Raw genomic sequence first — 25,803 nt, 5'->3', positions numbered from 1 at the left:
TGGATCCTTTGTTCGCTGAAAAACATGCCTTGAGATCACGCAAATCAGTTGTGAATTTAGGTCAAATCTGTCAAGGAGTTTCAACCAAAAAAGTATGCCTGCTCCTTGTTTTTCTTCTGCTTCATTTTTTGTAAGTCAAAACATTGTCTTTCAACATTTTCTAAACAAAATGTTTTGACTTTCTGTTTTGCAATGACACATTTTCAGCAAAATATGCTTCAACTGAATTAGGAAGACAAAAAGGGTTTCTGTGAAATGCCTGAATAAGACATATCAGGGGACTCAAAACAGCTTTTTCAATTTTGACAGAAGAACAGAATACCTTTCATTATGGATAGATACTAAAAGAATAATCTGCTTTTCCCTGCTCTCTGCTAGTAACCTGAATAATCAAATTATTTACAGCTCTACTGAGTACCACGCCTGCAAATGGCAGTTTTGGAGTCTCACTGGAAGAAGGGACATTATACCCTGGAAGAGACTGTCTCTCTTCAGCCTTCCCAGTGCCTGCATTGCTCAAACACCACAGCTGGCTGTAGAAAGAGAACAACTCTTCTCAATTCTTCTCAAAATCTAAAAATACAGAGCTACCCCAACGGTGTTTCTAACATTTCTACTTGTCTGAAGACGAGGCCATGAAAAAGCACAAGCACCACCATGACATTCCTTTAGGAATATCATCCTCTTCTTGGCAATATTTTTATCACCAAGCTTTCTGATAGTTGGTAAGCAACGGGATTGCCGTCTTGTGGTGATGTCAAGGAATCATCCAGCCTGAAAGATCTTCTTTGTAAACCATTTTGCAAAGAAATCTCATCTGGCTGACTGAGAGAATTGAGGGCAGCAAACCACAGCCAGCAGTGCCGCTCCTGGGACCGTTCAGCTCAGCCATATTCTGGCACGGACTCTGTCACCTCCTCATCCCACCACAGGATCCCATCTAAAAACCCAGAGCACGCTCAGGACAGGGAACTGGAAACACTCACCTAAAGATGAAGATGAAGAGCATCAGCAACATGCAGAAGGTGGCTACGTTGTCCATGGTCTTCATGAGGACAACGAGCTGGCGTTGCAGCGCTGGCATGAAGCGGACCAGCTTCAACACCCGCATGAGACGGAAGGTGCGCAGGACCGAGAGCCCCCCGCCCTGCTGGCCCACGATCTCCCACACGCTGAGGAGGACAAAAATTGTCAATGCAAGCTGACAGACAAAGCCTAATTGTAAAGGCCCAGCGGAGGGGCAGGGAAGGGAAGGTAAAATTCAGAGAGAAGAGAGACGGAAAGTGGGCAGAGATGTGATGCCAGTGCTCGTAGAGATCTGGACTCTGTCCAGGCTTGCAAAGAGCAGAGCCCTACTTGAATGTCAAAAATACGCCTAGAAATCAGCGAGTGCAGCTGCAGGGGCAATTATAGCCTTTGCATGTGCCAAAAAAACAGAGATACTTAATTGGGCACTGGGTGTGCCATTTGGATCCCAGACTGTCCCAGGACATTGGGACTGATAGCTTTCTGCTTGAGCCTCTCTCTAAAATGACCGTAAAATAATCCCAAGATATGTATTAGCAATCGTGCCTAAGTGCATTAATTAGAGAGAGAAGTGTAAAGTGTCACAGGAAGGTATTTATGCCAACTCTCCATTACTTTCTGTTTAATTAAACACCCAAATGAGGAGAAGCACACATAAAGAAAGCTCAAGGTTTGTACCTAATCACCACAATGATCCCATCAAAGATGTTGTATGGATTCTTAATGTAGCCAAAAGGACCATAAACAAGGACTTTCAACAGCATCTCCAGGGCAAAGAGGCTTGTGAAGACGATGTTGCTGATCTCCAGGGCATTGGTAAGTTCCTCCGGCTGGGGAAAGAAGAGGAGGAAATTGAAAAAACAAACAGCCAGCTCCGTATCCAAAAATCACACATGAAAACACAACAAGCCCCAATACTACAAGTGCAAGAATACTGATGCTAATGATGTGGTGAGAAAACGGCAATAGCTCACTCAAAGCCCAGGAGATGGAAGGAAAATACTTTCAGAGTGTTTAAGGTTTAGAAGTCCATTGTAAATTCAGCTGGTAAATCAGGACACGGACTTCACGTTAATCAGAGCTTTAGTACCACCTCAGGAGGTTCAGGCAGAAGTGGCATGTACTGAGGCTTAATGCTTTGACATTCCCCACACTGATTCTCCTTATGCAGAAGGGAAAGTCAGGCCATTTTCTCACATAAATATCCCTTTAGGGCCTGTCTTTTTATTTAGTAGCTCATCAAAAGATTTGAGCCAAGATTTTTCAAAAGCAGAGATCTGAGGTGATATAACCAGAATGGCTCAAAAAAAATCTCATTACTCAAAAGAAATCTCATTATCAAGTGGCCCCAAATCTGCAACTGAGGAAGGGCCCAATGCTGGCATTCCAGACAGGCAATCTGAAAATAGAGGAATGAAAAAAGCACAAAAACTTATCAAACAGACCCCTGGTAGTCTTAGACCTAAATTAATACCTTTAATGTTTTTTTAGCATGTTTCACAGAGGGTTCCCAACAATGCCTGCAGATGCCCAGTGCTTCAGTTTCCCCAACAGGTGGGCAGGCATTATTGGAAAACATACGGCAGAAGACAAAATCCAGTGGTGTAGTCAGTGCGGGATCAGTCAGTGGCAAGGACAGAATCACCATACAAGATCACTTCCCCCCATTTAACCCCAAGACACAGTTGCAGCTGCTTGTTTCTGCTGAAAGGCTTCATTAAAACCAGAAGCTGACATCCTGCTGGCAGGTGGTGGTGGGGTCACATCAGCAGCGCTAAGGCGGCGCACGGCCGTGGGCTGGCACAGCTCACCTCACACCTCACACACAGGGGCTGCTAGCTTCCCCTGGGCTAGTTTGGCACTGGCTGGTCTAACTTATAACCACCGATGTGGCTTTAGATGCCTGGACGATAACCATGGTGGGTTATGGCCAGATGTGCATACAGAACATACAGAAGACAATGTGCAACACATGCAGTTGGCAGCACCTTCCACTTACATGAAAGACATTCATGACTGGCCAAAAACTTCCTGTGACTGACCAGGGGCTGCCACATCACAGCACAGGCTGTAGGGTTTGACTTGAGGTGACCCAACCCTGACATGATGGCAACCACGAGAGTAGAGACCTCAGGGGCAGGATCAACACTTGGTCAACCGTGCTTCAGAGTCTCAAAAAACCACAGTGACCAAGGGGTTCATAAATACATGCTGGAAAAAACCACAGATAAATCCATGGAAGCATTCAAATATTTGTTTCTAAGAGTTAAACTACCCAGGTCCAGCCTTTGCAGCTCAAGTTCCTCCAACCCAGCTTGAGGGTAGATGGGGACACAAATTGGTGCGATATTATCTCAACATAGTAGTGAATCCCTGAGGACTTGCACGGATAATATCCCTGCACGGATATTGGCAGGAGCTTGTGATGACACAGGATAGCAAAGCAGGAAACAGCAGCATTTAAAAGAAAATGTAATAAAAAAGTAAAAAAAAGAGGGTGTTGAACACAACTTATACCTCAAACATCCTTGCTGAAGAACAGATCCCTTGGCTAGAGTTTGCCAAACACATCATGCACACAGCCCAAATCATCTGCCACTGATCTGCAGCTAAAATACAAACGCGGCAGCTCCCAATATTAAATTCAGCCATGGTTTAATGCCGTAATACCTATGGGAACACTCAGACACAGGGTAATAAATAGGCCAAGAACTTATATGTCAAGCTGCACCTCAGGACAATTTGAAATAGCTACAATTCTACATTACTCACAAAAAAATGCCAACTCATTCATGAGTGCCTCAGTGCTGAGGCTCTGTGCTGTTATTAGTGATACTGCAGTGATACAGCTGGAAAGGAGATGTGTTCCTGGAAGCTTTCCTTCTCATCCATCAGCACCACTAATCTGGACCCTGAAGGGTGATTTCCACCCTCTCTTCCCCCTCTGCAGTGGTACAGTGAAATCCAACTGGAGCCACAAGCACAACCCAGTTAAACCCCTCGCCCAACATCTCCCAGAGTCACAACATGCCTTCCTCGTGGGGGCTGACATGGAAAATCCAACAGCCCTGGAAAGGGATGACATGTTAATAGCATGGATTAATGGAACTTTGGACTTCATGGGCACTTTCTAGTCAGAGATGTTGGAATGTGCAAATCCAGATGGGAGGTGTTGGCAGGGCATAACTGGGAGATGTGGGAAGGAAGAGGGGGAGCAGCACTTACATTACAACGCTCCCAGATCCTCAGCACACACTGGAGGGGCTGTGACCCTTCTGGCCCATGAAATTTCCCTCCCAGACCATCCAACTCAGGAGATATCCAACACCCAAATAGCCCTGGCAGTGGCTTGTGAGGGCTATGGGTCAACCTGTGCTGGCATAGCAGCAAAAAATGTACCTGCCTCCCATTACTTCACCCCAAAAAAGTTGCCTGCCCTCCTACTCCTCCTCCACACACTCTTTTCCACTTCTCTTGCAGGAAACAGTTTTCAATATCTGAGACACTGGGCAGACATAATAAAAATGAAGAGCGGGCGGGTACTCCTGAACCAGAGGTGAGAATTAATATCCAAAAAACTAATTGGTCAAACTGGATTGCAAGAGAAAGGGAAAACTTCCATGTCATCCATCCAGGAAAAGACAAGAGAAGATCCAGAGCAGCCTGGAGCTCTGCTGGGGTGGGTAAGTTGAGCATCTACTGGAAGAACATCCCACTCTGACCTGGCTGAAATCCACTGAGTTATTATTTTGCCTCGGGAAACCACACATCCCTAAACAGATGAGATGGGGTGATGCAAATTACTTGGGGGATTTCACAACCATCTGTGAAGCAGGGCATCCCCTCAAGACCCTCAGTCCCACTCAGGGGTCCCCAGGGCAGCCCATGAGTCCCCTGAAGCAGCTCATCATCCCTTTCAAGGGACACAGAGCTGCAGCTGCTCCATGGGGGGACCCCTGCCATGACACCACTGGGATTTATTTGTACCAAGAGCGGGGGGCTGTGATCATGATCCTGCCCCGGGGAATCTCAGCCAGGCTGTGGGGATTCAAACCCTTCTAAGAATGCCAGCTATGGGATTTTCATTCAGCCATAGATGTATAAGATAATAAGATTTTTTATAAGATGCTTCTACTCTAGAGAAATCACAAATATGTCTGAGACCTCTTTCCTGAGACATCATTATAGTACAGCAGGAACATGATCTTCTCTCCCATGGGAATTGAAATTATCAATCCATCCCAGACAGGAATTCAAAATTTCAAACTTGGGAAACTAAGACACAATGCACAAAATCTTAGAGGTTCTTCCCACTATTTCACCCACCATTCCTTTATCCCTTTGCTCTCTACTGTAAATCAACCAAAATTAAAAAAAAAAAACATAAATAAAAGTCAGCTTGAAGAAGAACATGGAACTTTTTGTTTCCCAACTGTCATTGGGAAACCAATGGGAACCATCAGGGAGCTAACCCCCCAGCTGGACATTTCAAACACCTCAGAAAACAAACTCCAATAAAGTTGGGGGGTTTTAGAGGCCAGTCCACTGAAACTGCTCCTCTCCCACAAACAGCTTCAAATGTGATAAACTGCCATTTTCTGACAATAACTGTCTAATCAAAACACTATCAACCAGCTCTAGACATGAGGTACCTGAGAGACTGGCACACAACCAGCTCCATGGATCCTCACTGGGCTGGGAGGAAAACAGCTGGCAAAATCACTCAGATTTTCTCTCTGAGGGCCACAACACAGCAGCTGGGGGAAGTAACATCCTTCCTTTGGCTAAATGATATATTGTGGGGGGGAAAAAACCTTCCAGGACCACCCTAAAAAAGACATTTTTCAGGAAGCAGAAACTGAGGTGCAGAGCCTGGGGTTTCTATGCAGCACGAAGCCTCTGCCCACCACCCCCATTACAGCACAGCTGCCACAGCCTCAGCTTCTCCATTAAAAGAAGAGTCTGCTAATTCTCTCATCAGTAGCAGCAGTGCCTAATTAAAAGGAAAGCATCCTATGATTAAACAAGCAACACACAGAAAGAGCGAGATCCAAGTGTAATTCAACTGTGGTACAAAACACCAGCTCTGCCGATGAGCCCTCAGTAAATACTGAATTTTGTTTACAGGACATCTTGCTTTGCTGGACACACAGATATGTTGTCCTGGATAAATCATTCCCTGTTAGCCTTCTGTTTGTGTAGTGTCGATTTGTTGATGTACCAAACAGCACACTGACAAGTTGTGGCAGCACAAGAAATCAGAGCAGACAGGGCAGTGCTGCTCAAAAAAACACGGAGCATTGCTGGGGCAGCAGGAGGATGCGAGCCTGGGCACCCACCCAGAGCTGATCCTGCCTGGCAGGAGGAAGGACTGGCGGCCAGGAGGGCACGCTCCCTGCACCCTGTCTGCAGGAATCAGGCAGGGCTGTCTGGCACCAGCCAGGGCACTGCCGGGGGGATGGAAGGAAGCAAGGGAAGCTGTCCCCAGAGTGCCTCAAGGGATATCTCAAAGCTGGACCAGCACCTTGCCCTTTTTTGGCACTCAGAAATAGGCTAAAATGCCCTTCTTTCTCTTTTCCCCCCCCTATTCTCAAAGTTGAGTAGAAGCTCAATGGCAGAAGTGACACACTCCATTTCTATGTGGGCACATGCCTCCTCTCCCTGCACGCAGGGCTCCAAGGTGCTGCTGAGCAAGCAAGGCTGTGGGCACTGAGTAGGGAAGAAGGCCATGCCAGCCCCAGGGTCTGTGTTCCCCAATTTCTGAAAAACGAGCCCTGCTGCTGCATGAAGTGCAACCAAGTGCCCCGGCAAACAGTGCCCTACAAGGCTTCCAACTCCTGCCTTCCTCCAGCTGTGACCCATTTAGGGCACAGGGTCTTCATCATCATCATCATCATCAGACCTGCACCCAGTGCTGTGGTATGGCTGGCACATATCCATCCCTCCCACACTCCCCTTGTCCAGACAATGAGCTCCAGGATGCAGGCAAGCCTGATCGTGTCCAGCCCCTGGTCCTGGGATGCCAACACAAAAGAACAGAAGCACCCCAAGGGTCTTTCCTCTCTGTCTTGCTAACATTAAAACAGAAAAACCCACTCTGTCTCACCACAGCGCAGAGCGAGGGATGGGACAACCAGCCAGGAGGCAGATCCCTCCTGATCCCAAGGGATATCTTTGAGATATTGCTCTGCTGCTGTGAGAGTATCCAGGAGACCATGAAAACTTCTAACCCATTCAAACTGCTGCAAGAATAAGACCTTTCTGAAATCATTACCATGGCAACTAGGAAAAATAACACAGAAAGAAAATAGCGACCTCAGCTATTTCACAGGAAACACCAACAACATTTTACTGACTCATCACTTGCAGATTTCTAATATATATACATAAGAAAGAAAATCAAATGGGTCACACAAAGATAGGATTTTCAACTTAACACTGCTCTGTTAAGATCCTCTCCACCCTCCCTGTGGGTGCAGACACACACCAGGTCCACCCCAGAACAGAAGCCAGACCACAAGTCCTGGGGCAAAATGCAAGAAATTCTCACCAACAGAAGCAGCTCTTAATTAACAAAATGAGGTGCCCTGTCTTTGCCCTCTCCCACGCTCAGTTCCCCATGACTGATAGCTCATGGCTGTGTGCTCATTCAACCCACAAGCCTTCTCCATGCACTGCCCCTATCATATCCACATTAACCCCTTGTATCAGTGCAGCCACTGAGCCACAACCACCCAAAATACCACTTCAGCTCCCTTCAGTAAATACAGCTCCTGTTGGCTCAGGAGCTGCTTGTGACTATAAATAGAAACTCAATCCACACATATTTTCAGAAGTGACATTCATTGTCTTTGGGGTTCCTTCAAAGGTATCAGGCTTTAATGACTGTCCTGTGTCCAGCAGAGCAAACCTGAGCCATGTTTAATCGGGGTGTGATAGGCTTTCTCTACTTGTCCTTTGCCAACTTGGTTAAAGAAAACAATTCAGAAAGTAGGAGGATTGCAGCAGGTTTTGCTCTGCTCCTCCTGGGGCTGGAGACATGGAAAAGGACAGCGTGCTCACTGCTCAGTGGGCTGGAGGACTGCTGGGATGTTCAGGATTTATAGGCATTTATTATAAGGAAATGACTTTTCAGACAAGTTAACAAGTCCAGCTACATCCCTTCACTGCATGGGAAAGAAGGATTTGCTTACGGGCTGAATGGAGGCTGAATATTTCATGCCACAGCAAGTAATGCTGTAAGAAAGGGAGGAAAGCAGCTTTCATTTCAGAGAAATCAGAGCTGTCTGCACAGGAGGGATTCCCCTTCCATCCCTTCTGCTAATCTTCTTGTCTTCCACTCAGCCTCCCCCACTCCAATCAACAAGTGTCCCTTCCCAGCCCACATCTGCAGAGAGAAGGAGCTGAGTCCTGTGGACATGGAACCTCCTGGTGCAAGACCTTCCTCTCCAACACGTCTTTGTTGAGGAACCATGGCAAAAAACTGAATTCCCTGGCCCCTATTGCCATACAGGGCACCTGTCTCCCTGCTCCCACCTGTCTGCCTCAAGAGTGGGGTGCAAACAAGGGAATGAGCCCCAAATTTGATGGAGAATTTCATCGACCCACCCTGAAGGGATCTTCCATGGACCATGGCTGCCCAGACCCATAAACAGGGCATGCAGACAACACCCTCCTCCACCAAGTCCTGCAGCTGGGTTCTCGTTATCGCTCGCAGGAGGGACAGCATATAATCTTGCCTGGATTCCTTATCTCTCTCTGCTTGAGATTTCTGGATGAGCATTATCCCAGAAAATGCAAGAAAAACATGAACCAGCTCATCCCTCTGCCCAGGTTTCGCAGGAGCTTAAAATGAACAAAAGCTGCATTTCTACTTGGTCACACCTTGTAAGTACTTAAGATTTAAAGCCCTCTATTTCTGGTTAATCTAAACCAAGTTTGAAACTTATCTCCCTATTAGTACTTGAGAGGGGACCAGGGGGAGGGAGGAAATAAAAAGAGGGAAAGAAAAATGCTGTCACTGTAGAGCTCCTGCACAGTTCTGCTGAACCTGGATTTCTGATGCTGGTAACACTATCTCTAATGCTGACAGACATCCATGGGGGAAAAGCCACTCATTTCCTAACATCAGCAAAAAACCAATTATAACAAAGAGCTGAAATTCAGCAGAGATGAGGGAAAAACCACTCAGCTGCTGCCCCCATTCCTGCTGGGGCTGAGCAGGGTGGGAATGGGCTCTGTGAGGACATGAGTGACAGCAGGGCAGAGTCGCGGGTGCCAACAGCACTGGGACAAACCTCTACCAGGAGAACTAAGGAAAAATACGGACTGATCCCTGGGAAAACACCAACAACCAGAAGTGCTTACAGATGAAAGCGCTTGTGGTGCAGGCTGAGGGTGCTACAGATGCTCTAGCTGAATTTCCTGGATCCCACCCAAGGGGAACAACCACAATAATCAAAGAAGGAATAGAAAGAAACGCCTGACTATCTGCATAGAGCAGCAATTTTTCCTCCATACAGGGATGAAGCAAGTTTTGAAAGTGCACATCATTCTTCCATTTCACCTAGCTGGAGTCTCTTCTCAATGCTGCCTGGGCAGAGATAACAGGAGGCTATGGATGGCAGCTGAAACAACAGCTGTAATGATAGGATCTAAGGTAGCCCAGTATTTCCAGTCTCTGAACTAAATTAACAGGAAAGAACTGACACTTATGGTTCCCCAACCAGGGAGATGAAGGAAACTTCAGCAGGTGCCAAGGAATCTATATAGGCTCATCCCCAAAGCATACAGAGAACTGATTTATCTGATAAAATATATAACCTTCCCAGTTACATGAAATCCCATTTAATTTTCAAATAATTCAGTCTCCAGAACCAGGATAAAGTCTGCTTTGTAGTCACAGTCACTTTTTAATGACTAAGAGGACCATGGCATTTTTTATCCCTGGAAGAGCTTCACAAGCGGGTCAATTAAAACATCTGACTTTCTACAAGACCTCAGAAACCCTTCCAATCCCCGAGAAGCAGAAGAACCGCCAAGGTCCATAAAAAGAATTACCCCCACTAACAAATAGAAAACTGGTTTTGAAGTCGGTAATCCTAGCGATTAACAGCTCTGATGTCTTCCATTAGCGTTGGATGATGACTCCTCTAGTCTCCAACAACAAGCCATTAATAAGAGTAATTTCTGCATAAGCAGGAGCTAATTGAATACAGTGTGTGCAAACCCATAGGGCACTGCATTTGCCTGCTGTGGGAGTGCCCCTTGCAGCTGGAGTGTCGAGGAATTACGTTGATGGTAGCTCCAAGCCCTACGTCGGGCAAAGCCAGCAGACGCTGAGCTGCCAAGGCTTTGATTGCTTGGCTAAGAGCAGCTGGCACAGGGCTGGAGAGATGTGCAACGGAGTTAAATAGAGATGTGGGATGTGCACTTCAGTGGAAGTGGAAATACCTCTACAGGAAGAGAAGGCAGTGCATAAACACGAGGCCTTGTGAGCTCCTGGGAAGAGCCCTGGGCAGATGGAGGTTTTCCAAGGAAAGGCTGTTTCATTGATTCAGGGATGCACACACCTGTGTAAGTGCCATTCTAAAACAAAGTCTAATGAATCAGACTCGTATGAGGAAGTATCAAATGAGAAATTTCACCACAAAGCTGGTCTGTACCATTCAGTTGGAGTGAGACAGCCAAGGTATAGGGTTAAGGAGTTCAGCACCAGTTTGCATCAGCGTGTGATGCAGAGAGCCCCCGGTGCAGCACCAGCTGGGACATGGACATGGGACAGGTCTTTGAGTCCCTGCACTCACAGGAAACAACTCAGAAGAGATGCAAGAGACACCAGAAATATTTTACAAAACAAAAGGATTCCCCTCCTTCCTGACCTGGGGACCTGACACAAATCCATGCACATCAAAGAAGCCAAAGTATGTGTGCCCTGGATTGACCTGGCATGGAGCCACAGAGGCTGGAAGGGACACGGTGCTGTCCATCCACAGCTGCCCAATGCAGCCAGACAAGGGTGAGCTGCAACCAGTCCCCGGACCTCCCACAGCCTCCTCAGGAGGTGAACCAGCACTGGGCAAGATCTCCTTTTAGGATATAGGGATGGTCAAAGGAGCAGCCTCCACACATCTGACAAATCTGCAGCTGCCATCTACCAACAGCAAAATATTCAACTGGGCTTGAAACTGGTGGGGATTGGGATGCTCTTGACCACCAAGTCCTGGGAGCAAAGTACTTCTCATCCCAAATATGCCCTTATCTTTTGAGGCAGTGCTCATCCAGGGATCCAGACCTGCTACTCTCCAGTCTGCCCAGAACTTTGCACACACAGGCACCCTGAGACCTGGGCACCAACCTGTCACAGCCCCACTGCCCAGTTCCCTTACACCATTTCTCCATGGAACAATCCAATTTTCCTCCCACATGGAGAAATCGATCAGTGGGTGTTATGACAGCTAATAATTTCCAGTTACCTTCTTCCCTGCACATTGAATTCAGCAAAAGCAGAAGTACATAAATACCATTTGGGTGACTGTTATTAATACTTGAACCTGCAGCCTAATGGTTGCTCCATGCTGGCAGGTTTTCTAACTGTTCACCTCCCCTCTCCATCATACTGGATATCTAAAAATTTCATGTTCTTTGATGCTGATTAAGACAACCCTCTTGTTCTCAAGCCTTGACTGTTTACATAAATAGATACTTTAATGCATTTTGCCAGCAAGGTTTCCTTTGACTCCTTGGCACAGATGGTTGCTATTTCCATGCTGCAGCAGCTATTAGATTGTAATGTTAACAGTGACAACTGTACATCATCTGTACCCTGCTCCCTCCCCTGCAGCAGGATGTACCAGGAATTCAGCTTGAGATGCTGCCATGGGCTTAGGCTGCTCCTGTTTCCTGCAGAAGGGATTTGCCCACCTTGGCTTCGGGCACTGTGGCTCTGTGGATCCCTACAACAGGCTGCTGTAGCCAGGGGTCCTCCAACGGCTGCACTTATGCTGGGGACACGTCAGGCACTGCCCCATCCCACTTCCTTGAAGAACTGCCTCCCATGGATAATGAGCTTTTCTCCTTGGGTGCTGTCCCAGAGAGTCGTTCACCCTTGTCACCTCTTCAATTTGATCTTAAAAATCAACAAAAGGCTCCCCACAGGTCTAAACCAATTCTTCCTTCCTTTCAGAGACACCAGGGTTTTGGATCAATCTAGATCCAAGTCCACACGAGACCCAGGCAGGGATTTGAACCCACTGCAGCTTTGGGGAGGCCAGTGAAGGACTCTCCAGTCTCTTTCTTGTTAACAATGGCAAAACACCGCAGAGACAGCGACTGAAATTCAAGGGCTATTTAAACAAAAGAATATGTAGGGTATAGTTCATACAATGCGAGTTCAGACAAGGAAACTCAGAACAGCCAGGAAGCTCAATGTGAACCAGATTTTAAAAACAAAAACAAAACCCCCAAAGCCCTTCCTCAAGGAAGCCCTTGCTGAATTCTTTCCCCTACTGAGGAGTCCAACATCACGCCTCATACTAAAGCCTTTGCTTTTCACTCCAAGAAAGGAGTTGGAGGAAATAAAGGAAAATAAAAGCAGCATATTATGGAACAGAGCCTGGCTTACAGCCAGGGCGGGGGGGAAAGCAGCACAGAAACCCTCTGGTTTAGCAGCACATTTTACTCCTGCTCTGTGGCAGAAAAATCTTTTGCTAAGCCGCAGCTGTTTGAACCCACAGTGCTGCAGAGGCTCAGCTTCCTTAAGGCGAATCAGTCAATTGGTTCAACAGTGTACTTAAAATCCCCTGAGTCTACCTTTAAATCACATTTATATTCCTCTACCCAAAGCTAATAGTTTCTACCTGCATTTTGCTTCATCTCTGTAGAAAAACAAGCTATTTAGCAGCCACATTAATAATCTGTGGCAATCTGGTTGTCATTTCCCTGATGGAAAATTTCACACCGCTGCCCAGCAGCCACAACGTGGCAAGTGCTGCAAGCACCTCACACTGTGCTGCTCCCTCTGACTGCACCTAGAGCCAGAAAACAGCAGGAGTTGGTTTTGGATGGGTGGGGTGTGGAGGAAATACAGAATTACAACCAGTCAGGGGTACCTGCAGCTCAGGCATGTGCAGGAACCATGTGGCAACAACCTGGTGTTGAGTGAGAAAGTCAGCTCATGTCAGAAGGAGCCTAGAGAAAAGCCAGCTCTTGAAGCTTCAGCCATGTGATGGTAAAATGTGTGTTGACAATTTACAGTGGAAGGTGGCTTATGGAAAAGAGCTTTGGGTGGAAGAGGAGGTTCATCCAGCAGCCCTGGCCATGGGTGCTCAATCTGACCAGGTTGACTGATGGGGGAATACAAATAAGCAGCAAGAGGTGGGGGCCAGTGTTTTCAACACACTCCCAATTCCCACTAATTTGTATGAGCCTTCAAAGAACCACTATCATCTTAAATATCACAACCAGGCCTACTCTGGTTGCCTTGTCATTTAAACAAGGGACTAAAAGATTTTTTCAGGTCCCTCCAGGCTGCCTGTCCCAAGGTGAGATGTCAAACCTCCAGAGGAGCAGACTTTTCTCCCTGGCTGTTATGAGGAGCTCAGCTCACCAGCTCCTGTCCTGAAGCCCAGGATGGTCTGGTGGTCCCAGAGCTGCTGAATCCCACCCAGCATTGCTGGGGCCAGATGGGTGGGCATCTTCCTTCTTCCTTTCTGGGTAACCTCCAGCCTGTCCTTCCTCTCAGAGAGGAGCAGCCCCTCTGCCAAGGGGCCTCTAAACAACACAAGGTTTTGACGTGACACCTTAAAATAGGCCCTTAAAATATTTACCCTAATATAGCCCACTGTGCCCAGGGCAGCATGTGGAAAACCCAAGAGGTAAATACTGTCTAAATAAGCAGAGAGCTTAATATAGAAAGTCATGGAGTCAAGTACTCTTCAAGCGCCCTCACATCTTTGCAAACATCAGTCAGTAAAGATAAATTTGACATGGTTGATCACTCACACTTTGAGGAAAGGCTCTTCCAAAAGACAAAAATCATGTTTCAGTGTTTATAATCTCTGCAGGAAGGCCTGGTCCAACATTTTGCCCCTCTAATTCCTGCTCTCATAACTGTCAGATTATGAAATTGCCAACTCTAAGCCTTACGAGGTTACAAAGAAACACCTCTCTGTTCTCTTCTGCCACTTTGAGAAGATGAACTAATAAAAACAAGCTCTGCTATTCCCTCCAAGTGCCTGGGAGAAAGGAATCTGGAACGATAGTAGCTTCAAAACACCATTAAAGAAAGCAACCGCCCACGGTGTCTGGAGTACCCCCACGCATATCAGCTCCCTTCACCCTTGTTATCCAAAAACCACACAAAAATCTGCCTCTTGTCATCCAGATGTTTGCTGGGACTCACCACTGGCCAGGGCAAAAACCAGAAACCTCCTACCCCACTTTTCCCAAGGCAAAGAATTAAGGAGTTGTGCTGCACTTAGGGTGTTTGACGATGGGAGCTTACTCAGGCACCCATCCCCAGTGGGGTGGTTCCCCCACATGGGAGACCACACCAGCATCTCCCAAAAACGCTCCTGGTAAAGAGCAACAAGCTTTGACAGTCTGCCCCTTGGGCAGTTGCAGCAAAGACACTGTGGATGTGTAAGTTTTCTGTGCTGTCTAGGTGGCCTGGAAAGGCCCAGGGATGGCCTTGAAGAGCCCGGCGCTTCAAAGGACGAGGAGAGACTTCTGATCTTGTCTCAGTCTCGGTGTTTATTAATTGTTTATCTAAAAGATTTTCTTTCAGCCCGACAGAGGTCTGCACAGCAAGCCAGCCATGGGCACACTGCGAGCCCCCGGGGCGGTCACTTATCTTTATACCCGAAGTTACGTGTACAATATTTATCATTTTTCCCCAATACCTTCTACCCTTATTAACCGGTGCACTTTTAGTAATGACCAATCCCCAAGTGCCACCATCACCACAGAAGATGGAGGCCAAGAAGAAGAAGAAGAAGAACAGGACACGCCCCAATTCCTCCATCTTACTTCTTTAGACCCCCCTGTACCAAAATCCTAAACCCTGTGTCTTACACTCTAATTAACTTATCCCTTCACCATTCACCCAGTGAAATCCTCCCATCCTCATACAGGCGTGGTCTCCTGTGTAGGATCAAAGTCCAGCCACCAGACACTTCTGGCAACATTCCAGGACTCCCGAGCCCCCCAAGGGTGTTCTCGGCCACTCTGCACCTCCATCCTGAGGTGCTGAGATCCCACATGGATGTGCTTTCACCCTTCAGCCAAGGTAGGAATAAAAGTGTTTATTGGTTTTTGTGAACCACCTCCTCCCAGCTTCTTTGGGATAATCTTCCCAAGATTATTAAACAAAGGTAGAATCACTCAAGCTTCCCTGCAGAGCTCCCAACAAGGGCAGCAAATGAAGGTGAAACCAGCAGGACTTTGGAGTGCACCACTGTTTATTGTGAACTGAAAACAACACCTAGCCAGCTAGACTGCATCAGGGCATCAGGGGGAAGGTGCTGGCTGGAAGAGACACATTGAGCACAGCCACATCTCCCTGGCACTTGGTCACTGAGGCATTAACGCCACAGGATGACAGGGGAATTGGGAGTTGATCCACAGCCACCACTGCTTCCACCGGAAGCTGGGGGAGAAACACCTCTGTGTGCAACCCAGCAAACAGGAAACACGCCAGGAGGGGAGAAAAGGGGAGCCACGACTTGAGAGGCAACGAGCTTCTCAGCCAAGACTGGTGCTAGCACAGGGGTGGCTGTGTCTTTCTGGGAGCCCAGAGCTCTGACATCCCAGCAGAAACAACCTGCTGGGAGCTCTCAAGAATGGGAGTGCTTTATAACAAGGTTTTGCAACATCCCTGCATCCCCACTAATAAACTCTTCACCCCAAAGGAAGCACGCACCTGCAGCCCCAAGACACGTGCTTGAGGTAGGATCAAGAACACCATGCCAGGCAGGCCTTAGCAGCAGCCACAAAACTCATGTGAGGCCACGGCATGCAAACCCTCTGAAAGCAGAGTTCCTGTCATGGAACATCATGGAGATGTTTCAAGAGGAACATGGCAACTCCTTTTCTTAATGACTATATACAGGGAAAGCTCTGCTAGGTGACAAGCGGTGAGAGGCTGGAGCACAGGCACTCTCCTGCCTGCAAGGACACAGATAATTAAGCAAAGGAGTAGCCAGTGATGAGGCTATTTTGGACTCATCATGCTGCTGCTGGAGCGTTCACTGAGGAGGCAAAGCCATTTTTTACCTCCTCTCCAAGGAGTGCAAATTCAGTAGCTCTCTGCCTGCAGCTGCACTGACCCCAGAGCTCACAGAGCCCACAGAGCCCACAGGTGCTGGCAGCACCTTAAGCACTGCCAGGCTCACAGTGACCTGGTGGCAAAGGACTGTCTCATCTCCTTGGTTCCCTCACCACAGACCCCAGCACCACCTGGTGCTGCCCAGGGGACAGTGGTCTCAGCATGGTGCTGACCATCCCTGGTAGGGCTAGGATGCAGGAGCTCCCCTAACCAGGTACAAGTCAAGGTGATTGCTGCAACCTGGAAGCACACTCAGAGGAAAAAGCCTGCCTTATTCCATTCTGGGACCCTTCCCAGAGTTTTTTAATTCCTCTCACCCCAAACCATCCCACCAGCAGATGAATTCAGACTCATAACTCCATCTGCAACCCCTCTGCACCAGGAGCTGCCAGGACAGCACTCACCTGCTCATGGTATTCGATCCCCATGCTGAGTGTGTTAATGAGAATGGCCACCATGATCCCACGGCCGAAATATTTGCTGTCCACTATCTTCTGGAAAGTCTCACACACCACGTGCCAGAAGGCCAGCACCAGATGGGCCCTCCCGGCCCGGGCTCTGCCCCGTTGTGGGTCTCGCTGGTCACTGTAGTGCGCATCCTGCGTGAACTCGTAGACGCCGTCGCTGTCCGAGTCGGCCGTGTCATTGTCGGACAGCTCGGCCTCGCCCAGCGCCGCCAGGCAGTAGGGGCAGCTCTCGGGGCTGCAGGAGCCTCCATCCAGCTTGCTGCAGGGGCTGGAGATCTTGCAGGAGCTTTGGCAGGGACCTGAAATGCCAGCAGAGCAGGGAAAGGGCAGCTGGTCAGCTGGGGCTGGGGACTGCGGGAAGCAACCCTCACTCCCCATCAGCACCAACCTTTGCCTCTGACATGACAGGCATTTCCTAAAGAGAAAAGGGCTTCTGCTGGGTTAAAACCTGGGCTTCCCAAGTGCCTTCTCTCTGTTTATGAAGCTCTCTTTGTTGCCCCTAGACAGATACCACCCCAGCCGTGGACCCTGAGCGCACCTCATTACATCTCTAGCCATCACAGGAAGGAGGAGGCAATCGGTTCCCCCGGTCCTGGCAGGCTCCTGGCTGTAATTATCAGGAGGACTGTTAGCATCCTTCTTTCCTGTTCCCTTTGCTGATGCTCCAAAACCACTGGCTTCCCTCTCCACACGTTGGCCTCGGTGGCAGCTGCCAGGTGTATCCTGGGTGAAATACCAGTGGGATATTCCCCAAAATTCCCACCAGCTGGCTGCAAGGAGACAGGCAATGCATGCACCTGACTCCTGCATGGCAGCACCCAGCAGTGAGAGTGCAAAACCAACTCAGAGCCCAGTTCTGTGTGTTCAGTCTCTGGGCAGCACTGGGATGGGGGCAGGATTTGGTCTCTTCCCTGCACAGCTCCTGGCTGGAAAGGTCAATGCCATTGCAGTGGGGTGGAAAAGGCACTGACTGCCTGGGAAATCTTGGCCAGAAACACTTCTTGAAGGCTGGGAGTCTTTGGACTAGACTGTCGTGAACTCCCAAACTTCAGGATACGGAGGGGAAAAGAAAAATATCTTCACTTTCTTGAAGTGAAGATATGAAATCCCTGATCCAAGAAAGATGTCTGACTCTTACAGCCTTCCTGAGCAAATCACAGTTTTTTAATACTCAGCATCTGTGATTGTCCTTGAGCACTCACACAAAGCAGACACTCAATCTCCACAAGCCTTGTGTCCCACAGGAGCAGAGCTACACAGTACTCAGGTGTGTGATAGGACCCAGATCTGGAAGGTGTCCATCTGCAAGCTCTAGCTGATTTTGGGAGTACAGGATTTGGGAAGTGCTCCCTGTAAATGGTTTAGGAGTGGAGGGAAATAATGGCATTTTGTCGTAACAAGTAATCTAAACCCACCCTCTGCAAAGTTTAAAGCCATTCCCCCCTTCCTGTCACTACATGTCCTTGTCAAAGTCCCTCTGCAGCTCTCTTGTACTCTTCTTCTAATCTATGAGATGGGGATTGCAAAGAAAATGGATTCACTGAAAACCCTCATATGCCTTGGATTATTGTAGATATGAAGTCTGGGAGGATGAAACCTCCCTCCTAAATTTGGCTATAAGAGGCATTAGGTAGGTCATAAGATTCCTATTCATCTCACCTGGAAAGCCATCACCTTTCTCTGTAACATGGACTGAGAAGAACCCTGCAAAAATTCAGAGAGAGAAAAAATTAGGACAAAAATCATATTTCTGGAAAGCAGCCCTAGATGTAGCTCCAATCCCAGCTCACCTGTGCTCTGTGTCTCCAGCAGCTTGTGCATGGTGCTGTATGGCCCGGGCGGGATGTTGAGGTTCGTCAAAGTGCTGCTCCCAGCACCCACCGCCGCCTCCGCCAAGTTCTTCTCTTTCAGCATCTCATGGGAGGTGCTGGAGTGCACTGTGGGGTACACCTTGCTGCCCACCACGTTCTTGGGGATCCCTTCTGGGCTTGGCAAACCGAGGCTTGGCTGTGTCAGGGATGACCGGCAGCGCACCGGCTCAAAGTGACAGTCGGCATGGTAGATGCTGTGCACGGACTCGGTGTTGCTGGGAGAGGCGCTGGGGGCCCCCAGGGAATTGGGTGCTGAGGGAGGGAGCATCAGCCGGTTGGTGCCGTTGTGGAGTGAGCTGGTCTCCACATCGCTGATCTCCGGGCTGGCGCGGGGCGCTCGCAGGTTCCCGTTGCCCAGGTGGTAGTGGTGGTGGTGGTGATGGTGGTGGTGGATGAGGTGGTGCACGGAGGATCTCTTCCTGCTCCGGCGCTTCCTGGCATGCCGCTCGGCCCTCGCCTTGCTCGTGGGGCTGCTGAGGAAGCCCATCCTCACGCCTGCTGCCCTGTAGGCCTTCACAAGCTGCTTGCTGCCCTTCCGGGCAATGTAAACCAGGTACTTGAGGAGCTCATCATAGCAGCTTCCTGGCTCTGAGAAACTGGCAAGGGTGCTGGCGTTGGACAGGTAGCGCACGCGCTGCTCCTTCATCAGCTGGCTCTCACGCTGCTTTGTCTCAGAGAACTGCGTCGCTATCACCACCAGGCACAGGTTGATCATGAAGAACGAGCCCACCTAAGGGGGCAGGGGACATCAGGCACCTCAGTGTGACCGTGGCACCACACAGATCTGCTGAGGACAAAGAGCAGCAAACCCCAGCCAACCCCACCCCCTGTGTCACCCAGCAGGGACCACTGACTGCGCTGACTCACCCCCCAAGCTCTCACCCCAGGGACTCCCACGCCAGCCCTCCATGGAGGACGTCAGAGATCAAAGACAAGAGAAGATTATTTTGACAAAAATCTCTTGCTCTTTTAAGATGGTGTTTTTCTCTCTCCACAGACAGCAGTTGTAATTATCACAATTAGTGACATTACGATGAATGCACTGCGCCTTCCTCATAGGAGCATTTTTCTGCCAGTGTGTGGGCAGCTTGCGAGCAGATCCCTTTCCCCTGCTAATGGGATTTGCGGGTGACTGTTATGCAAGGGCATCAGCAGCCTGTACCCACAGCTTGGAGATTTTCTTTCCAACCAGGGTTTCATGAGGTTCTGCCTTCTGCAGAGCCCAGCCTGGGTTACAGGGAATTACTGACGTGCTAACGGGCTATCACAAACTGCTAACGTTACTCGCACGGCATCTGGAAAAGTACTGCTTGCTCTTCCTCTTCGTCATCTTGGGGAGGCTGAGAGCAAGGGTTTGCTTCTCTCTTGGGGAAGCTAACAGAAAAAAACAGCATAATGGACTAAACAACCGTCTACTTTCTCGTCAGGGTTTGAGTCCTGGTTTGATGAGGAGCAGAAATCTCCACAATGATCTAACTGACCATGTGCAGCTATTCTTCTGGACTTAGACAATTGTGTAGCAAGACAAGAACTCAGCTCACTTAGCTACATCTGAGTGAGGTACCTAATGATCCTTTAGAGTCAAGCAAGAAATAGGCACATCAAGTCTGCAATGCATCTAATTTATTTTGGATGTCTACCTTCAGAGGAGATGAATCACCCCCTTAAAGCACCTATTTTTCTCCCTTGACAATAAAGGGAGTCTAGACAACGAGCTCAGCCAGTCACTGTAGACAATTCTGCTTGCATAGATGAAGCCCATCATGGAGCCCACCCCACAGAAACCCTTTGTTGGCTCCTTTGTAGGTGGTCTCAGATGATGCTGTGAAGTGTGGGTGGGCTGTGGGCAGTAATCTCTTCCCTCCTTTCCTAATGTGCTCTCTGAACTTTGGGACTGTTTTCCCGTAACATCCCCACAGCACCAAGGACCCAGCCAGATGGGTTCTGCATTTTGGGGGAATTTTTGGGCAGCCTCTTCCTTTTCTAGCTCAAAAACTGGGCAGGTGAAATTTTTTTTCTACTCAGAAACTGGGCAGGTGAAATTTGCCTACTTTAAAACTTAAATTCAAGGGGGTAAGCAAGAGAGAAAAGCTCTCTAAGCACAAGAAGAGAAGAAGCAGCAGAAACAACAGAAGTGGATCTACCACCGCTTGAGCACATCTCTTTCCTTCTTCACGTTTGCAGCTAAATGCAGCTGCAGCACAATTCCATAGGGAAGCTGGGTTTCTCCCAGCAGGCTGGTTGCTACTTCAGCTTTTATATTCACTGTACCCTCTGCCCTGTTCCTCTGGGTGACTCCACTCTGCTCTCTCCAAATGCCAGGAAGATGCCCCCTGCTCCCCTACGGCCACTCACAATGATCAGGAGGATGAAGTAGATGAAGTTGTAGAAGGAGTGTGCATCCATGACAAAGTACATGATGTCCACCCAGCCTTCCAACGTGATGACCTGGTGGAGACAGGAAGGGAAAACAAACTCTTGAAGGCTCAGTTACAATAAAGTGCACAGGCAATGCTTCTTCTGGCTGGGTCATGTCTGACACCTCATAGCAGGTCTTGGTGCAGAACGGGATGCTGAGGAACCAACTCCTGCTCCTCCCAACGCCAACAGCCATGTTACCAGCTGCCCAGGCTGAATCTAGCCCTTTTCCATCTGGACTTAAGGGCCACTAGTGCATTTTGCAGAAAGAAGAGCAGTCTCTAGGCTCTGACCCACACCAGCATCATCAGACTGCACACCCACAAGGTTTTGTCCATGCATGTGAGGTGGAGACATTCTCAAAATAGGCATCATATTGTATCCCTAACACTTTGAGCACCTGTGCACTACTCTGTAGGCGCACACGAGTACAAAACAGCCCCCAGGAGTACAATTACAAAGCCCCTGGGAACATTGTGAGGGCAGGAGCTGCTGTTTGCCCACCTTGTGACAATTGGCAGACAGGGCTCACCTGAAATATCGCAATCCAGGCGTAGCCAATGTTATCAAAGTTGATGGCTCCCTTGAAGGGGTTGTGCTCCCCAGCAGAGCAGTTGGTGTAGTACTGGTTCCAGTTCACACAAGATGTGTTGGTGGTGTCATTGTAGGAATAATAATCCAGAGTGCACTCCAGGCCCTCTTCCCTCCGTGTGGGGATACTCCGACAGTAGCGCATCCCGTTCTCCCGGGGCTGGGAGCAGATGAAGGGATTCTCATCTTCGTTCTCTGTCTGGTAGTACCGTTCCAAATCAACCGTGTAGGGGCTGAAAGAGTCCAGACAAGGCTGGGGTTTGCACACTGATTGCAAGCAATCTGGCAAAGAGACAGCTGTACCAGCATAGAAGTCTGACATCTGCTTTTCTGGATCTTAAAGCTATTTTTTAAAGGAGTCCCCTTGGAGGTACTGCAGCTCCACAGGGTGAACTGATGTCCTTAACTGGGTTTTGAGAAACTGAGGCAGGGCACTCAGCCCCTTGGAAATCCCTTTGAAGGCATTATTAAAAGTTACTCCCTCTGGAAGCACTCTGGCTTTGACTTTGGGAGACTAAGAGAAGGATTCAGCATGACAGGGCTTCTCTGAAATATCTTTGCTGCAGTAAGATGGAAATCAGTCTGTTTAAGCTCCTGTGTGTCCTGTCCTTCTGGAGATGCTGAGAATCATTTAGGAAGACTCTATGTACAAGGACCTCCCAAAATTCCTAAAAATCAGAGACAGAGACTTCATCTGCATTTCACCATGTCAGTTCAGCTCACAGGTAAGGTCTAAATTCCCTCTGAGGGTGGCCTTACCACAGGAAACCAAGCAAAAATGCTCTTCAGGGAGATGAAACAACCCATGGCCAGTCAGAACCTGGCTCCTTGCTCTGCACACACTATGTCCTTAATGCTGCCAGGACTCCCACTAAAGCTTGCAAAGATATTTTTAAGCCTAGTTCAGCCTGGTTAATTCCTGCAGAATTGCCTGTAATACCCTTCAAAGCCTATCTAAAGCCCTGGAATTCTGGCTCAATTAAACAGCACCCAAACCTGTGGCTCTATTGGATTTTCTCGGTGGTGAGGCTGTCCCCCTGCTCTGCTGACATTTACTTAACAGGGACATGTCCTGGTAATGTCATTTCCAGCCACCCTTTGAGGGCATGACCTGCAAGAGGGGTGGGAGTTGATGAGGAGGTGGGTGGGAGAAGCTGGAAGGTGCCTTGTGCCAGCCTGTCCACAGCAGCAGCAGCAACATGGTCCTGATGTGTACAGAAAAGAGGCTTTGGGCTTGTAAGATTCCTCCATCCAGGTGGGAATCCTGCCAGATCCCTGGGGAGTCAGCAATCCACTGAAAGGTGACCAGCATGGCAGAACTGGGCAGAGCCATCAAGGGTTTGCAGTCACCTGCCTTTCTCCAAGCATTTGATGCAATGGAGGTGGTGGGAAAAAGCAGGTAGGTAGAACAGGCATGGAAACCCTGAAAGAGGCTGTCAGCTACCAGGTATTTCAACCACTGTTCAAACAGTGTTACATCAGGCCAGCAAACTGATCACAACAATTATTTTAGCCTTAAAATTCAGGGATGTGTAAAAATTAAGACTTTGGGATAGGGACTATCTCTTGCTGTGAGGCTGTAAACTATCTGGCATTAAAAATGCATAGGAGTTCCATTAGCTTTTCCTGGGATTTAGGTGGGACTACAAAAGTTGTGGCAATAAAAACCACCAGCTGCTGGAGGGGATTCAGACCTGGGCATCTCCACACAGAAAAGGTCACACATTAATGATGTGCTGAATTTAGAAAGCCTGAACTCCCATTCTCAGAGGGCTTTTTTGGAGGCCTTTGGAAATCAGAGAGGTTCTCAAGTGCCAGCTGAGAGTTAAGGACAGCCTGCAAACGCAAATGGCAAATTGTCACAGCTCGCTCTGTACCCGCTGTGTGTGCCCAAGCAGGAGTGATGGTGGCATTTAGGAGCAGGGAGCATGCACAGGAGAGAAGGGCTTTTGTACAGAGCAGATCCTTCAGGGAGAGCCTCCCTCAGGCTGGGGAGACACTGGTGCTGCCCACGGACTCACATGCTGAAGTTCTCAGGGAGGAAGCAGCGGTTCCTGAGCAAACCTGCCCACAGCTGGACTCCCACAATGCCGAAGATGAAGAAGACGAAGAAGCAGAGGAGGAGGACGTTCCCCAGCATGGGCAGCGTGTCCAAAAGCAGCGTCACCAGGATGCGCATACCTGAGGCAAAGGGGAAAAGCTTATGTTGAATTTTCTTGCTCCAGCTATGTCCTCCTGACCTTCTCCTTTCCACTGATACTTTTACACCTGTATTTCCTTCTATTATTTTCCTCCTATTCTCATCACCTACATGTGGCTTGTGAAGAGTCACAGCTTCCCATCCCCTTTAGCTTCCCCCCAGAGCCTCTGGAACAAGCTCTTTCATTCATGCCTTGCTCCTGGACACCAGACCTACCTTCCCTGCTCCTGAAGTCCTCTTCTCTGAAGTTTTCTAGCAATTATGTTTCCTTTCTTCCCTCAGATTAAATTCTGATGCTCTCTTTTGCTCAATTGTATTTCTTTCTCCACTCAGTATATATCAAAATTCCCTTCCCTCCCTACTTCCCCTCATCTACCCTAAATGTCCTCTTTTCCTTAAAATACAGGACTCTCTTGGCAGTTAATTCTCACAAGTTCAGGAACAGCCAGTTCTGTAACAAGGACAAATTGATGGTGACTTCAACTTGACATTTACACACAAAAAATTTATTTCGTCTGACATCTGTGTAATGTTCTGCTCACCTCTCACTCTGTTTCTTTCCCCATGTTCTGCACTCTCTCACTTGCTTATATTGGCTTTTATCTAAAGAAAGCTTTACTGTTGCATCCTTTACTTTGATACTTCAGGAAGATTTTTTTCTTTTATCCTGATGCTGTCACCTCCTCTCTCAGGGTTTTTCTTCTACTCTTTTACCAGGAACAAACATCCTGCATCAACTCCTAATTAACTAAAATTACTTTCTGTGGTTATGGCATTGATCATCAAACAAAGCTCATTTTTTATTTTTCATACCTTGCCTTTCTATCCCATTGTAGCTACATTGCAGAGAAGACAAGATAAATTACTGAGGATTTCAAAACACATTAAGCGAATTACATCCCCAGTTAGACAGTGGTGGATAAATTCAGCTGTCCACCAGTTCAGTGGTGGGGATAAAAAAAAAAGAAACAACCACTGCAAACAGGATTCTGAAGCTTCTGTAATGATTGAAACATCAGCAGCACAGCCAGATTAAGTTCAAGAGTCAGGAGCAGGAAAATAAATAGATCCCAGGCACTTCCAGCATCAGCATAGAGAACTGAAGCTGATTAGTTCTCATCGATGTATTGGGCCAGTTCAGATAGGGGAGTGCAGACTTGGATTTAATTTGGCTAAAATAGTACTGGATTTGATGACCAGGATTGTTGGACCAGGATGGAAAAGGAATGCTCCTGGTGCAGCTGTACTTACACTTCCCATCCCTGATTCACACAGCATCTGAGAGGGACCGTGCTCAGTGTCCCATGGAGCACGGGGCAGGGGCAGAGTTTGTGATGCCATGTGGGGCTGGGCTGCCATGCAGCAGCAGGCAATGCACCCACTGCTGCTTCAGGCAGGGCTGAGGCCCTGGTCCATGTCCTGATGCACCAGGACTGAAGAGTCACTGCCCATGCCACCCAGGCCTGCTTTGGAGGTGCTGGGGGTTTGGGCTATAAGGACCAGCTCTAGAGTCTTCAGCACCTCCCAGAGCACTATCTTCAGGCACAACAAGAGTTCCTCACACCAATTTCTCCAGGGAAGGATGGAGTATCCCAGGGAGGATGGGACCAGCAGGGCTCAGACCCCACTGCCTGCACTGCCTGGCAAAGGTGTTGGCTCAGTCAATCCCTGTCACCTGCAGCCCTTTAGCAGCCTCCTCAGACCCTCTCCAGATGAGAAAGGAAGGTGTTTGAAGACAGTCCTGGATAACTCATTGACTCATCTCTGATGCCACAGGTGTCAAAAGGAACCCAGACAGTGGTGGTAGTACCCAGCACTGCAAGCCTTGGGCAAATGATTGAGCTGTGATGCAAAGCATCTGGGTTTGCGCTCTCATCTTTGGGGCATGGATGCAGCCAGCTGGCC

General features: G+C 48.5%; 1 protein-coding gene across 1 annotated transcript in view; it reads right to left on the bottom strand.

The window, feature by feature from the left end:
* CACNA1G (calcium voltage-gated channel subunit alpha1 G) overlaps positions 1-25,803 on the bottom strand; it is a 144,346-nt gene that overhangs the window by 62,385 nt on the left and 56,158 nt on the right. Inside the window, exons 5-12 of the mRNA XM_059485667.1 lie at positions 23,720-23,879; positions 21,640-21,931; positions 21,045-21,137; positions 18,609-19,419; positions 18,478-18,522; positions 16,756-17,117; positions 1,705-1,856; positions 987-1,172 (exon numbers count right to left, since the gene is read on the bottom strand). Coding sequence (XP_059341650.1) covers positions 987-1,172; positions 1,705-1,856; positions 16,756-17,117; positions 18,478-18,522; positions 18,609-19,419; positions 21,045-21,137; positions 21,640-21,931; positions 23,720-23,879 — 2,101 coding nt within the window. The remainder of the gene's footprint in view (positions 1-986; positions 1,173-1,704; positions 1,857-16,755; positions 17,118-18,477; positions 18,523-18,608; positions 19,420-21,044; positions 21,138-21,639; positions 21,932-23,719; positions 23,880-25,803) is intronic.

Source organism: Ammospiza nelsoni, chromosome 19 (genome assembly GCF_027579445.1).
Source record: "Ammospiza nelsoni isolate bAmmNel1 chromosome 19, bAmmNel1.pri, whole genome shotgun sequence".
In the NCBI taxonomy this organism is placed as follows: domain Eukaryota; kingdom Metazoa; phylum Chordata; class Aves; order Passeriformes; family Passerellidae; genus Ammospiza; species Ammospiza nelsoni.
The sequence above is the reverse complement of the archived record's forward strand: the minus strand, read 5'-3'. Positions and strand labels throughout refer to the sequence as shown.